At 43.6% G+C, this 16,904-nt stretch overlaps 1 protein-coding gene across 2 annotated transcripts in view; it reads right to left on the bottom strand.

The window, feature by feature from the left end:
* LOC117815486 (E3 ubiquitin-protein ligase SMURF2) overlaps positions 1–15,287 on the bottom strand; it is a 58,542-nt gene extending 43,255 nt beyond the window's left edge. Inside the window, exon 1 of one of the 2 annotated variants that reach the window (XM_034687234.1) lies at positions 14,878–15,287. In XM_034687234.1, the coding sequence (XP_034543125.1) occupies positions 14,878–14,929 (52 nt within the window). In that variant the 5' untranslated portion in view covers positions 14,930–15,287. The remainder of the gene's footprint in view (positions 1–14,877) is intronic. The other variant, XM_034687235.1, reaches the window with a different exon arrangement.
* Positions 15,288–16,904: the final 1,617 nt, after the last annotated feature.

Raw genomic sequence — 16,904 nt, 5'->3', positions numbered from 1 at the left:
TCTGGAGCTTCAGGGAGGTGGAGACAGACAGTGGCCTGTCAATGACCCAGACTATATGTCCTTAGGCTTTAAAGGTCAACCATAGCGTTCTGCTCCCAGGGGAACAGAGAGTGTATAACGTAAGCTACACCTTTAAGGAGTAAACCTGCATTTAAACACTATGAGAACGCCTTATAAGCTAACATTAAGGTTTACATTTAATTAAACACAAACTTAATGCCACTCAAAATTAATTTAAATGAAATACTTCAATATTTATATGAAACTTTTATTGTGTGTGACATAAAGAGAGGCGGTTATAGGGTAAGAGCTTTGAATCAGCATCCGTCCTAACACAAAGGTCAGGCTGAAGGTTGGCATTAGTTCTGGTCATAGGGTGAAAGGTCGTAAACAGACGGGGGCAGGGAGGTGTCGGGGTTTCCCCTCGTGTTTTCTCAGAGAGGCAAATGGAAAAAGCTGCTCATCGCCTCTGTTTGTAAAAAGGTTAGAAGGTGGGCCGATCGATAATAGGTTTCTCTCTCTTTGAAAAATGTTACGCTGTTTGATGAATCAGGTAATAGCAATTATTTTATACTTGAGATAGTCAAATATAAACATTGATGTAAACATTAAGAAAGAGTAAGAATATATCTAACGTCTGCATAAAGCAACAATCTCCAATCTTGAAATGTGAAACCACTGTGGAAGTGTTAAAAACTGCAGTTCCTCAAGCGTCCACTAGAGGCTGGCTGCAGAAATACTAGAAACCACACACACACCCATTCAAAGAAGACGATCTTTAAATAAACATGTTAACAGCCTGGTTCTAAAAACATTTATGGTCTGAATAGCTCATTTCTCTATCGCCACACTGTACGGGGTGACTTATTTTGTAAATCAATGTTTTTGAAGATATTAAACTCACATGTTTTGCCCAAATAAGGACATGACTGACTTGACTGACAGGTGTGAACACTGTAGCTGTTAGCGAGGAGGCTAAAGGCCTGCCTCAACTCCACCTCTCGACCAAAGTTAGGTTGAGTCAGCATTTCCAATATGGCGACCACCAAAGATCGGCTTCAAAACTCTGCTTCAGAAACAAATGTTTTCCCTGTTTCCACAGTTCATGCTTTGAGTCAGTCATTTATTCAAGGAGGTTTTGTTTACAATCAATACAAGATGAAAGTTGGAGAAGTGCAAACATTTGCAGCACAAGCTCGAAGGTTCAAAACATTATGTAACTTCTTTCAACTAAAATGACATGATTGTAAAACAGAGACGTTTCATTTGAGGGAATAGTGTGTTACAAAGAGACATGTTGTGTCATATATTGTAATTCACAGCAAGGGGTAGGTTGATGGAAGATGACATTATCCACAGTTTTGTTTTTGGTTTCCAGCCTAACACTGTCTGGCATCAAGCTGTCTGTCATTTCCATCACAGTAAGCTTTCAAACATGTTGTCATCTTGAGATCTGGTGTCATATTTTACTAAATGGCATACAGTTGCTCCTACACTGAGAACCATCACACGAAAGCATCCAAGCATCCACTAAGAAGACTTCCTCTCTCACGCTCACTCACTCCGAACCATCAAACACAGAGATACTGAGACCAAAGGATGTGTTGTCTTTAACTTGCATGTTTCCCAACGACTCCACAGTCGAGCACAACCATTCTTTGGACCATTTGTTCAATTAATTCTCCCACAGCACGAGAAGACGGGACAGTCGAGCCTGGCTGCATCAGCGTCCAGTTACAGAGCTTGTTTTTAAAAGGAGGACTGTTTGGCACAGAGTGGGATCCTTTCCAGTTTTCAGACTTCCATGCAGCTCGTTTAAAGGATCAAATAAGAACTTTTCTTGTCCTGCATGACGAAAAGGAAAGCTCCTAACAAACGAGGCCAGGAACAACATCCATGTTTGCATTTGTCATGATTATACTCATTGCTGTCGAGCTCACCCAAACACACCCTGCTCATTTAGAACTTTCCTTACTTTGTGGACATTACAGTTAGAATTAATTACTAAATTGAGGTGATCTATAATTTTAAGTGTTTAATGATGTGAGTTAGCGTCAGCCAAATTCAAGAGGTGGTTCTGTAACAAGCTTGTGTGTCTAATTCTGTGTTTGTATTTAATCAACACGTCACCATGCCCATTAACAGGAACCCTAAACAAATATTAGCACAGTCAACAATGTGGCTGGCTGCTGTGTCTATGTTTAACACACTGTGTGTATGTGTGTTCGGCGTGTGCATGCGTGTGCGTGTGTGTGAGACCTAAAATCAGAATCAGGTGAAGATAGTCCGCTGTTCTTGAATCTCTAAAGACAGAGGTGTGGTTATCCTTCAACAAGCTAATCCTGAGTGTCCCAAATAAAAGGACGGCTCATTATATGGGTTATACGACAATATTAAACTTCAGATCATACATCTCTTACTTTAACTCTTCCTGTCACTTTAAAATTACTAACCATAGACCTTTCTGGAGTCCCTGAGCTCCCTTGTCTCATAGGTTCCTCTGGATCTCTGCCGTAGTCGGGTCAGCTGTTATGGACGACGACAACTAGTACCTAACTGTCGGGCGCAATTCTTGTGGAGACGAAACAATGTATTAGTTTGTTTTCATCATTACAGTTTTAACAACATTGCTCTTTCTCACATAGCCTAACCTGGAACAACAAGTTCAGTCATACAGCGTTTGTTTTGCTGATGTTTTGAAAGTTTTTGAATCATCAAACCTGCAAAAACTGTCCAAAAACCTGCAGACACCCCCCTGTGACAGCCAATCAGATTTAAAGGGGAAGCCCCTCGTCCCTTTCTGTCACCCCTGTTATGACTCTCTCTCCATCCTTGTGCTGTCTCATTCACAGCATTGTTCACAGTTTCACTTAACACTTCCTCTTCCCGTCCCCACGCCTCTCTGGTGGGCTCGCTCGCTCACCAGGACACACACAGAGAATGCATGTTGGCCAAATGTCAGAGCGTGGACGTGACTAACTGTATGCGACTGCGGCGAGTCGACACTGCAAAAAAAAAAAAATGGTGCATCCAAAATAAGACAATGCTGCCAAACTGGAGATCTTATCTGTTCTATGCTTCCTCTGGAAAGGATTTACATGATTTCCCAACCTCCCACCCTCAGCCTTTCTCCGGCCCAGTGAATGCTCAGGATGCCAATTATGTCATCCGTTTGAGAGTCCAGCAACCCGCTCCTTTCGGCTCCCGGAGAGACGCCAACAATCTGAAGTCAGGAATCTGACGTGGAGCGTAGACACTCCGCTTTAATGAGGAAGAGGGCCGAGCTGGAGGAGGAGGAGGAGGAGGGTGAGAAGGTGAAGACAGGAATCTACAGAGCGGTGCAGATGGAGGGATGGAGGAATGTGAGGAGGGGCTGGGAGAGGTCTATCTACACCCACAAATCTGAGGAATGCAGACAGTAGAGGGAAAGAAAGGGGAGGACGATATTTGGACCGGTGGTGACATTCTGGGAGAAAACACTGAGACAGGAGAAGCAGGGACGACGGGAGATGACAGAATGAGTCATCTGGACGATATAAAATTGAATTTGCGGCGTGCACAAGGGTTATTTAGGATTTTGAAGATCTAACACCAAGGTAGAACTTTAAGGTAAAATTCACTTAGCTTAAATTCCCCAGACATCCATCTAACTTAGGCTCAAATGTTTAACTTGATCATTTTGCAGGAGACCGCTGCGTATGCTTCCTAAAAGTTAAACTATGTGAGCTTAGACTGGTGGAGGGTGTTTCCTTGCATTGACTCAAACAATAAATACTTTAAAGACAGGCTCATCTCCTTCAGGTGCTTCATACCACAGATACTACATCAGTCCCCCTGGAGTGTTTGTGTTTGTGTGTGCAATAAAACAACAGGCTGTCTCTGCACATTTTGTGTTTGTCTTCGTTCCCAGACCAACAGCAGAATTCATTAACCGCCTATCTTTGGACTTTTAAAGCAGGAAAGAGGAGGAAGAGAGGAGACAGGGGCAGAGGAGGATGACAACCATGATTATGACGTGGAACTCAGAGGTTGGGTCGGGGTGGCAGGAAACTAAAGAGCACTGAGTGGAGGAAAGGAGGGCAATAAAAGAGGAGATGGAAGAGAGTGAAAAGGGAAAATAAATCAAGAAGTAGGACGGAGGAAGTTAAAAGACAGTTTGCTTTTCTCAGAGCAGGGTTGTATGAGGTTTTTGTCACTAGTTTAATACCCAGAAGAGATCCCTGAAACTGACTGGACAACCAGCAGAGAAGGTAGGCCGTCAACCGCTGCAGACGGGTCTACTCCCAGTAACGTCACTGATTTTAAATCGGCTGTTTCCTGCAGAGGAGTCGAGCTAACCAGGATCCCCAGGGAGGCAGAGATAAGATCCTAAATAAGACAACATGCCAATCATGTCTTTGTCCAACAACCGTTTCTGCAAACTTGAGGATGACATGAGACATCCTTACTTAGAGGAATGCTACTGAGGTGATGAGAGGGCAGACAGCACAAAGAGAGAAAGCCACGTACAGAGATAATGAGGCAGGGTTTGCTCTATGCCTATTGCAGAGTGTGAATGACACAGAGGGAGCTGCGGTATGCTTGCTCATTTTTACGTACACACAAATATTCAGATGTGCCTTGCAGGAGTTGGTGATTGAGTCCAGAGGGGGGGTACTACGAAGCAGGATTTACGGTTATCGAGGTAACTTTGGGGTTAACTTCTGTTCAGGGTAAGAGATTGGTTTGTAGAAAACGCCACCTACTGACCAATCCTCTCCCTCTATCCCTCTCTCCAGCACGGTCTCAGCAGATGTGTGTCTAACATGAGTCTGGTCCTGCTGGAGGTTTCTGCCTGTTAAAGGAAGTTTGTCCTTGCCACTGTAACTTGCTAAATGCTGCAAAGTGCTCTGCTCATGGTGGATTAAGATGAGATCAGACTGAGTCCTGTCTGTAAGATGGGACTGGATCTGATCCTGTCTTGATGTTGGGTCTTTGTTCATAATAGAACATAGAGTACGGTCTAGACCTGTGCCTTAAAACTGTCATCTGTGCTGCAAGAATAAATCCAAGCAGCAGACCAGTTTCAGGGAGTAAACGATAGTTTGTTCGATAAGACAGTGACGCCACAAGTCCTAATTTCCTCATTGCGTTTTATTTTTCTGACAGTTTTTTCTTTAATTTGTGATCACAGCTGAGTTTGAGTTTAACTTCTTCGTATTCTGGTCTGTGATTAAATCCTCTGCTGACGGCAGACTCGTTCACGGCAGTGCTTGGTCATATGTTGCTTACACTGCCTGTTCATGTGAACGCGCTCACAGTAACTCTGTGTTGATTTAATAGGAACAGAACCGGCTTCATGAGACTGCTTAGCGTGATCTCCTTTGTCAGGTACGTGAAGCCGGATAAGTAAAAGATCCCAGCGGTATGTTGACTTTGCTTTGTAGTATAAGCCACAGGGCTAGGTGTTGTTGCATAGGAAGGGAGGAGCGATATGCAGCACAGAGGTGGATCTATAAAATAAAGGAATGCAATACAACAGCTGAACTACTAACTACAGCAGTAGCTTGTGGTAATTGTAATAATAATAGTTGTATTACAATATCTCTTTCTGTTGTTGAATACTTCGGCAAATCTCCCGTTAACTCCTCCCAGCTCTTACTGCTTTTATTGGACTCATTTTTTTTTCCTCCAGGTGGGAAATCCTGATGTTTCTGTGATTACGTTGAGAGCGAATGGCGGAGGGGGAAGTCGTGGCACACCGGCGCCGTCCGAGTCACTCGATCCACGTCTCCGCGATTAAAAAAAACCCTGCATCGCTCACGTCCTCCGACCGTCTCTCCCACACAGAAACTGAAAACACAGACTCAGAGAGAGGGGGATGCAGTCTTAGAGGAGGTGTGTGTGTTTGTACAGTAGATGTACTGAGTGGTCTAGCAGAGACACACACACACACACACACACACATGGTCAGACCAGTGGGCAGTGTGACCACAGAAACAGTAGCAGGAGAGCAGTGAGGGGGAGGATGGGGATCCGTTCAGTTTAACCTGCTTTCCTGCTTCATTGGGGCTGACAAAAACATCCCTACTGGAGAGTGGAAATCTATTCCTCTATTCCTCCTGTCCCTCTTCTCGCTGTTGAAGTTCTTCTGCACTTTGGTCATCTTCAGAGTCCGTTTTAAACAATACAAAGCTTGCATTAACTTTGTCCTCCTGTTTATTTCAGCCGTCTCTAAAGGAGACTGAAGCAAAGCATGAGGCTGCAAATAACATCCCTTTAATAGCATTACCAGCATTCCTCCTCATATGAAGGTAAGCTGCTAAGACCCCACACAGGTTTATGATTCAGTTTGTGCCCGGGGTTTTGTTCTGTTGTTGTTGTTTTGAATCAAATGAGCTAAAAGGTAAAAATGTTACACCTTCTCTTTCTTTAGGGGACTGATACAGGAAGTGCACGAACATGTGCAGCATGCACATCACAAGCTGAATACAGAGCTTTTTTTAAAGTGTAATAAACTGGAGCCACAGCGGCAGAGTCGTCTGTCAGCTGTCTGGACCAGATCCGGAGGTGAGTGAAGGAGAGGAAGGAAGAGAACGAAATGACAGAGAGATGAGGGACGTCCTGTTCAAAGAATAAAAGAGAGAGTTTAAAAAAGGAGAGGAGAGATGTATAGAAGGTAATCAGGCATGAGCTGAAAATCACATCCTGAAAATTACACTCATAAGAGCGTCGTTTTTCCTCCCTCGTAACTCTCAGCGGCTGTCAGAAATATTATGATCTAAGCAAAAGAAAAGGTGATATTTCTCCTCCATACTTTGTAGGAAAATCCTCCCGAAGCAGTCGGAAAGTTTAATGTTTTCTGCACATTGAAGACCACCTTCTCTCCAGTCGGAGCGGTTATGCAACAGCGAGGTGTTCAGTCTTTCCATTTTCCTGCTCAGAAGTGCAGCGATGCCACCAAGTCCAGAAGTAATTTGAAAAGCAGATAAAACGGAGGATGGAGTGAAACGACGGGAGGACAGAGCGGCTCAAAAGGTCATGATGCATAAATGTGTTCCTGCTACTCATAGTGTGATTTGTGTTAAATTAAAGGTTGTTGATCCTGTGTCAGTCTGATATTTGAGTGGAGTTGAAAGCGTGTAAGCTCCCGCCGTGTTATACGGGTAGAAAGCAGGTCATGAGTGGAGAACAGTAAAGCTGAGTTATGAGACTGGCAGCGCCCTGCTAGATTTCATAACTGAGTCATAGTCTCCTTTCTGCCCAAGTCTTTCTAAAAACAGGACCATGTTGAAGTACCTGGAAATGCTAAACCAGCTTCTCACAACAAATCATAACAGATCAAATATCAAGCAGCGTGCATCGTGCAATTACCTGCTTCACACAGCTGACACCTCTGCAGAGCTCGACACAGCAGAGATCCAGGGTTTCCCCCACATCGTGAAACATGAGCGTGGACAAGAAACTGAGATGACCACAATCTGCTCAGAGCTCAGTGTCCCCTCTTCACCCCCATTATGAAATTACATCCCCGTAAATCACCATCAGCAACGCCAGAATCCCAAACAAAAACACATACCAGGAGCTTTATTTCACAGGGTGATTTTCAGACAGGCCGGGGGAGGAGAGGGGGGAGAGGGCAGCTCATCACAAACCTCTGGATTCAAGGAAATGACTCGAATCAACATTGTGTTCCTCGGGATGAACAGCACGGACAGCGGTGAGTTTCTGTGAGTCCGGCTTAACTCACAGCTCCTCCTCACCACGCTGCGTTAAATGTTTTAGGACTACACAGGCTGAGAGAGTGCAAACAAAACTCTCTGACCCAACATGAGCAGTCTCTCTAAGATAATCAACAGAGTGTACATATGAGCAGACTTTATAAAAATCCCAGTCTTAAAATATGAAGCAAATGCATAAGTGCTAAAAACTGCAGTTCTTCAAGTGTCCACTAGAGGCTGGCTGCAGAAACACAGGAAAACACATACACACCCATTCAAAGAGACGATCTTTACAGCAGAAATAAACATGTTTACAGCCTGGGACAAAAAAATATTTGACTGAATAGCTCATTTCTCTATCAGCACACACTGAACGGGGGTGAATTTATTATAACTTGTTATCTTTGAAGATATTAAACATACAAGTTTTGCCCAAATAAGGGCGTGGCTGACTTGATTGACAGGCGGGAACACTGTAGCTGTTAGCGAGGAGGCATCAACTCCACGTCTTTGCTTCTTATTAGGTTGACTGAAAATTAGGTTGAGCATTTCCAATATGGCGACCACCAACGATAAGCTTCAAAACTCTGCTTCAGCTTTTATGAAGTCCATAGTCATGATGACATCACCGTTCTGCTGCTTCTGAGAGTCCCTGTCCCATTTCTTTCTCTTGATAAACCACTAACAGAGAAGATGAATACAAGAAGAAGAGCTGCATCACAGAGGAAAGGAACATTAAAGCGTCTGCGTGAACATTGAACCTGTGTGTGGTTCAGATGAAGTATGCGGACTACACAGAGCTGGAAGAGGTTTGGCTACAAAGCTCTGTCTTGCTCTGCAAAACCAAACCACAACACAGGAACCCCAAATGCCGGAGGCAAGATCAAGCACACACGCAGACCTCCAGACACAAGAGTTTGATTTGTGTCCTGACAGAGTCTGCAGATAAATCTGAAATACTGAGGGCTTCAACGACAGGATGACTCACTACAACATTCAGAGAAAGATGATACGATGGGGAGGATAATTAACAAACGGTCATTATCATAGACAGAGAGTAAATGTTTCACAGAGGAGATCAGTTCACCTGTCACTGAAAACTCTAAATGACCTCTGCCTCAGATGTTAGAGTGAAGAGAGGTAAAAGCAGACAAACTGATGGAGTTGTTTTAACACTAAACTCCTCTCTACAGATGGATTCAGTACTTCAGGTAGAAGCTGGTGCAGGATGCAGTCCTGTATTTAGTCCTTTATATCACTAACACCTCATCTGTCATTAGATGGTAACACCGGACTTCCACTAGATCCATATCCGGTCCGTCTCCATCCATCAACACCCACCGGCTGCGACAGCTGGAGTCACGAGACCGAGGATTTCCTGCGTTAATTACAGAATCAACAGTTTCCCGCCTCCATCATGAGCCTCTCCTCCTCTCCTCATCCATGTTGTCTTTCTGGTCCTCTGAAAACCTCTGACCTGTTGACTCCAGGCCTGGCTCCGCTCATCATGAAGGTTTGTTGTTGTAGTTAAGTGAAATACGATCTGGTGATAACACAGAGAGTTTTATTCTGAAAATTAACTGGATGTTTTCATTTTGTTTTGGTGAAACCTGACTTCCTGTCCCGCTCCATCTGCTCTGTTGAGATTGATGTGTCGTGCTCCGGCATTGGGCAGAAATAGAAGCCGGAATGCAACGGAGCGGGTCCAGTGGAAGTTAACACATCAACTAGAATAGAAACCGATCAGATCTGATGCCGTGACGGACCAGACATGGATCTGGTGGAATTTGCACGGGGAAGGATATCACATGTTTATAACCAAAGTTACAGACTCAGGAGAAATACAAGAAGAGAATGAAAGAAAACGAGTCTAATCCCTGAAGAGAGGGAGAGAGGGAGAGGTAAGACTTCAGAGCACAAGCTTTAGACCTCAGAGAGCAGAGAGCAGACGGATGAACTGACCTCTGCAAACACACTCCTCTTTCACTGTGGTGACACGAGGAGCATACTGAAAAGCTCGGGCCCACTTATCTGAGTGTCTGCGCAGGTTTATGAGCATCCCTCTGCATGCATGCCTCCTCACACTATGGGTTTAAAATCATTTTGCATGCATCACATTAGCAGATTAATTTGTATGAGCTCTCCTGAAGTCAGGTGTTTGATAAATCTGTTGAAACCTTTAAAGAGACTTGTGTTTTGAAGGGAATTCATGGAGGGATGAGGACTTTTGAGCAGTGCCAATTAAATGCCCAATAACCAGGTCAAGCAGAGCAAAGCTTGTTCCTAAATTAAGCCGGTGCCAGGGATACACGAAACAGACGGCGACGCCACAAACACGTCACAGCATGACTCACATCCATTGTGCGTCGATGAATCATAATCTCAAACTCTGGTCTACATTTCAACTTTCAAAACTCTGCTTTGCATAAAGAGGACAAATGGAAACTTGGACATCAAACTGCAGCACGACCACATGCAAGGTGAGGGCCTGTGCACACACCCAGAGGCACATGAGTGGATGGAGCGCCCGTCAGCTGTCATTCAAATCGTCAGGCGACCAAGAAGAACGAGTTTCAGGAAAACAAAAAAAGGGAAGTAGTTTAAAGTAATTAGATTTCATTTCCTCTTTTGTCTGGCTGCTTTGCTCAATCATGCAAATAAATGAGGAATGCTGTAAATAGTTGCACATCCTGGGGAAGCACAGCTGCCTTTATGAGTGTATTTGAGTGCATGTAGTCTGTGCAAGTGTCTGTTTTGGGAATGCAAACATAGCACCACTGCAGCTACCTGTGCTGAGACAGGTCCCTGAAATGCTTTCTGTCTCAGTGTAGGACTAGAGATTACCTGAGAGATGGATTCACTCTTCCTCTAGTTAAAGACAGCAGAGGGGGAAACACCCTGGTCTCGTTAAGATTAGCAACTCACACACCTCACATCTCTCTGTGCATCACACAGCGATTGTCGGCTCCCTGCAGCATCAGGAACAACAGCTCATCGGATCCCAAATTGCTCTTTTTTCCAAGCGTGGCAAAAAAAAAAGTTCTGTGGGGACACGACAAAGTGCCGACCAGCAAACTCAAAGTAGGAGGTTTCTTTATTGGTTCAAGCATAAAAGCAAAAGTTGTCCTAGTTATATTTTCTAGGCAGAAAGGGACGCTTTGTGCTGAAGTAGAAGTTGACGTTCGGCTGCAGTGTGGGATGATGAAGCCGGGGATGACTTGTATAAACCCACACCATGTAAACTCTGAGCTGTGACGAGAGGTGATCCCAGCGAGGGTGGCAAACTGTTACAGCCTCGGAGAAGATGCTCTTTGGAAAATTACAAGAACAAAATCACTCCCACGAGCAGAAAACAGCTGAAGCTTCATTTCATAGATCTTTAGATCACATCAACACGGTGGTTGTGAATAAAACATGCATATAATAATTGCAATCCTTGTGTTATTCAGCATTTTACCATGTCTAGATCACTGATGAGTCATCCCTGCAGACACAGAGCTGCCGTTCACCAAATTCACTCCAATTATTCTGAGAGAACTCATGGGCAGCTGCACCTCGAATGGTCCAGTTCACAGAAAAGCAAGGCTACCTGACCGCTCTAACGCTGGCATGCCGAGTGTGAGTGCATAATCTTTAGATGTGTTTATCCTGCATGCTGATATTGTGATACTATTCATTCTGCAGCTCTATAGTGAGCACAGTGACTCCAATGACTGCCTTCTGCAAAGACCTGTGTCTTCATGAAGACTCGGGGTAAACATTTCAAGCCAAAATACTATTCAGATAATCACAAGCATCTATTCAGCGATCATTCCTAATTGAGCGCTTTGAAACAACAGCGACTAAAGCCTGGTTTATACTTCTGCATCGAATCAACGTCATCGCCTACACATGTAGCCTGACGTTCACCTCCTCCAAAATGTAACTAAGCCTTTCCAATCACTGTGGACCGCAAGCCCTGTGATTGGTCCACTCAGCTGCATTGTATTTCCTGCATTCAGGAATCGCCGTGTATTTCATCTCCTCCTCTCTATCCTTCATGTAATCATGTCTGTAAGATAAACAGCAACATGTATCAGCTGTAGATTAAAATAACACGCTCTGAATCTCTGAGGAAAAGTAAACAGAGATCGTAGCGGGGCTGGGAACAGACGGTGCAACTATCAGAGAGACTGCACTGCCCTCAAGTGTTTCGGAGGAGTACTGCAGAGCGTCACCGACACAAGGATGTAGAGCTCACGTCCAAGTCGACCACTGCTGCATAGGATCGATGCAGAAAGATAAACCAGGCTTAACACAACATTCGTTGAGCTGCAGGTGTAGACAGTAAACGTAAACACTCCACATTACACCTGTCCGTTAATGGTCCGTGTGTGTGGCAGCAGCGTTAACCAGCACCGGGACGATGTGCTGGTAGGAGCAGTCGGTCTCAACCTTCATGCCGGTGTTTCTGTGACGCAGCAGCGTGGCGTATATGTCTACATTTTATCCCACATGTATTTCCAGAGACTGTTGCTAATATTTTCTTCTTCTTTTGCTATTTAATGCAGTTAGCATTCTTCTTCTTCTGTAACTCAGACAGCTTTAGGACGCTCTATCGCCCCCGTCTGGTGGGAAAACCGTATTAAAACCAGGCACCGGTGAAAACAATGAAAATGAGATATTCACATCAACTCTTCCATTTTTATTAAGTGACCGAATATTCAAACATTCAAATAGCATGTCCCATCCCTCGAGGACAAGAGGAAAGCAAACACTGTGAAAAATATCAGCAAAAGAAAACGATAGTTTAAAATCCCCCAGTGTCTGTTGGTTTAACCGTTTCTGCTTTCCTCCTGCAGAGAAGAGAAAGCTGACGGCAGGAGAGACCACAGAGCAGACAGAGTGAAAGTGGACTTGAGCTGGCTGCAGACTGAGATCTAAATACACGCTTTCAGACATTTAACACGAGTGAGACCACAGCCAGACAAACATGTAACACATGGAGCTTTAAATGAAGGTCTAAATGCAGATTAAGCATAAATGATTTCCACTGTGCGAGCAGAGACTGTGGTCATGCTCTGCAACATGAACCCAAATTAATCTCTCTCTCACACACACACACACACTCACACACTGTTTTGGATATCCTTTCTCCTCAGTGAAGGACAGACAGAGGATGTGTCTATGGCCGGGAAAGACTCACATTTCCTCTCTGAGGTTTCACATTCCTTGAATTCCGTCTGAAGACCACTGCGGCCCGTTTAAAACCAGTCTCCATGTGGAGGAGGGGGGGACCCAGGGTGTGGGTCTTGGTACACTGCAGAGCTCTGAGAGTACTTTTTCTTTACATTGTCGGTGGTAGAGTAGGCTGTATAGGTGTGGTCACTACTGGAGCATGCACCTACAGAGTCTGGGTCCTGGTGGACTTGGGGATGCTGTATGGTTTAGCTAGTGGATATGATGGACAGTTGGATCTGCTCAGCCTCTCTGAGGTGTCATGGATCTAACTAAAGGACACATCAGTGAAGGGAGGAGCCGGCTGGATAACCCCAGTGATGTGCTGGCTCTCGCTCCCCCTCTGTCCTTTCTATCTCCGGTTTAAGGGGACATGAGGAGCCATGCAGAGGTTACTACACTATCAGTAGAGGGTGCAGTGAGGAGGATTTCTCATCCTTGTGTTCAACTCAAAGCCTGACTTAAACTCATTACTTGCAGCATGTTATAGGGAATAACTCTATTAACATCCTCCAGACTTGTGTCATGCTATGATACAACACCTGTTGTCTGGTGTTGGAATTTGATTAGGGGTGTAACGATTCATCTACTACATCGATGTATTGATTTATATTCCTATGATCCGACTACATCGATCTGTGCTCGGCAAGTTGGCCTTCCTGACGACATATATCGATCTAACATCGTTTTAAAAAGGTAATAAATCGATTGTATCCATACTAGGAAATAATGCATTGGAGGCGTCCTGTCTGTGACATCATCACCACGCGCCAGCAGACAACAAAACATGGCATGGCGGATGGCAGAGGAGAAGCCAGTGAGCGAGGAATGATCAAGCCACCATCGCGGTCCAGCGTGTGGAAACACTTTGGCTTTTGCAAAGACGGATTTCACACAACACCGATCGTCCAGGCACCTCTTGCAGCGTTCATCAAGGTAACATCAGCTCTGCAGAAGCCTCAGACCTCTCCAGCATGTTTAGTCAGAGACTAGGACAAAACTCTGCTTGGGCCAAAAACATCACAACAACATCAGGACAGTAGGACTGTCCAGTATCAAGGGATTTATTTCACAGTCACACTGGTTGGATTTTTGGCTAAAAAGTTACTGAATCGATTTCAAGTCACTGAATCATTTCGGATCGTATCGTTCTAAATGAACCAATATCGTTTTTATAATCGTATCGGCAACCACGAATCAAATCGTGGTTGCAGAGAATCATTACACCCCTAAATTTGATGTTTCTCTGTTGCTAAACATTTAAAGCATGATTGAGAATATTACCACAAATGGTGGGGGTGCCTGGTTGGACATTTTGCCCCATGCAGGTTTAAGATGAACACCTACAAGTGACCTCAGCCTCCACCACAGATCCATTTAGGGAGCCTGAATTTATTCACCTCGTGACAAAGTCGATATAATAAAACTCAACTTAGTTATTCCACTGTTAATCCATGCAACACACATTATAAACCACTATCTGGGCCCTTTAATAAGGAGATGATGATTTACAACAAACAGCCACTTTCACGGAGGTATGACGTCACACGCAGCGTGTTTGGGACGTGACGCCAAACAAAAGGAGAACTCTTCTCTAAATGTTGTTTCTGATGAATGTTTGAATAAACACATGTGAATAATACTCACTGTAATCTCGCTGACAGGCTTACAGACAGGTGGAGGTGTGGGTGATGAAGGAGGGAGACTAACGTCGCTGTTAGCAAGCTAACTGTTAACAGCTTTATCAATGCTAATGTTTGCTAACGAGCTATGCTAACTAGCTGCCTCACAGGTACAGGTGTGTTCAGCGCGTTGGTGTTCAGATTAAATGAATAAAGAGTGATTAAAATAAATATAAACATTTAATATAACAGTAGAAATACGCGCTCGTGTCCACGTTAGGGAGATGTTAGCCTGCTCGGTTAGCATGCTAGCTTGCAGAAGGTTTAAACTCGCTCACCTGTCAGCCGCAGCTTCACCGGGCCGTTCCTCCGGACTCCTTGGCTAGACATTCCCCTTTATGTTCCAGCTTGATCCAGAAAAATCACAAAAAAGTCTTTAATTCATGAGTCGGCGCGCGAGCTGTTCAGAAACTCATATCCCAAAACAATCCCTCTGCTAGCTCCGTGTTAGCTTGTGGTCTCAGTGAATCACGCTGCCCGTGTTAACGGTGTAATGTTCAGATCTCAGTTCAGACTCTTCAATGTGGACAAAACGAGGTCAGTAACATTCCCAGTCTTCGATCATGCAGCAGGTGAAGGTGGAGAGTCAGTTTGAGGGAGCAGCAGAGCCTCCATCCGGACAGGCGGACGGTCCAGCAGCGCAGCTCGGACTGATGATGGAGGCTGAGCCGCTGCAGAGGGTCAGAGGAGGGGGAGGGCACATCCGGGAGGACAGGGCACATCCGGGAGGACTTTCAAAATAAAACACCAACAAATAACATACATACATCAATGTTTATTTATTGTAGAAAGAAATAAAAAGATCACATTTTTATTTATTTTTTCACATCAGATGATCACCAAGGCCGTGTTACAGAAATAATATAAAATTAGATATAATGACAGCGAATGGGGTGACACAGGGCCACACATTCATCCATACATTTGAAATAAGAAACAGAATAGAGTACAAATAAATTGAATAGATAAAATAAAATAAAAAAATATAATAATTAAGAAAGGAGTGGTGGTGATATGATGGCTCATGTGTGTAGGTTTCACATTCTATACATTAAATATGTAAGGGATAATGTATGGTTAGTAGGTTTTTATGGGAAAAAGAATCCTGACAGGGTGAGACAAGACCAAACGCGAAGTGGAGGGGTCATGTCCAACCTGAAGGGGTTCTATTTCCCATAAAAACCTGCTAACCATACATTATCACGCTTATTACCCGGCCACTAACTCAAAATACAAACACGTTGTCAAAAACATTAATTAAAATATTATTGTATTGATTTTAAATGATTTATGTTTACAGTTTTTAAAAAACAACCCCAGTGATTCCTCGTCAGTTAGCGTTCGTGATGGGTTCTTATCTGCCTGTTAAATGTGACGGAACTCTTTTCAGTGGATGGTTTTGACATGAATGCATGTGATCAGTGTGACTCAGGTGTTGCTCATGTTAGTGAATGTTAATAACCGCTGTCAAGGGGTTTTGACCAATCAGAATCAAGCTTCTTACACAACCGGAAGATCATTAAGGACGTCCAGTACTAAATATATAAATACATATATAAATACATATATAAGATAAAAATAATTTTAAAAAAAGACTAGTCAGTTTTTCTAGAAGAAGCGGATTTAAAAGAGAAGCAATAAGAAGATCCCAAGCCTCAACAGTGGATGCTCCTGCCTTATGAATTACAGCCAATGATCTTTCTATAAGAGTGATATCTCTGAAGTAGTTAAACCATTGTTTTAAAGAAGGAGGTTCAATGTAGAACCAGGAATGTATTATGGTCTTCTTAGCAGCAGTGGAACCTGCAAATATGATTTTCCTCAAGGCCAATCTGGTTGAATCTCTGAGAGCAGAGTCGTCATTAAATAAAAGTCAGGATGGTTGTTTTGGAATTGGAAATTTTAAAATATTTTCAAGATACTTTGCTTCCTTAAACCAAAGATTAAGTACCACAGGACATTCCCAACAGACATGGACATACGTGCCAACATTATCCTGGTAACATTTAGAACAGTGTGGACTATCTATGAGCTTCATTTGGAAGCATCTGTAAGGTGTTGCATAGTATTTATGAACAAACTTATAATTAATGAGTTGGTGTGCTGGATTTGTTGATGAGCTTGTAAGTGTAATGTTTTTACCATGAAACAGGTAACTAACACTAAGCAAGGAGTCTCTTTAATGTTGCCTTACTCTGCAGTCTACGTAGAAATAAAGTATGTGATAACCCTACATCCCAAATATGAGTTAGCAGTCTCAAATTTTAAACTTAATATTGATAACAAGCAATTTTTGTTTTACTCT

The sequence above is a fragment of the Notolabrus celidotus genome, chromosome 7 (assembly GCF_009762535.1).
Source record: "Notolabrus celidotus isolate fNotCel1 chromosome 7, fNotCel1.pri, whole genome shotgun sequence".
NCBI classification, from domain to species: Eukaryota; Metazoa; Chordata; class Actinopteri; order Labriformes; family Labridae; genus Notolabrus; species Notolabrus celidotus.
The sequence above is the reverse complement of the archived record's forward strand: the minus strand, read 5'-3'. Positions and strand labels throughout refer to the sequence as shown.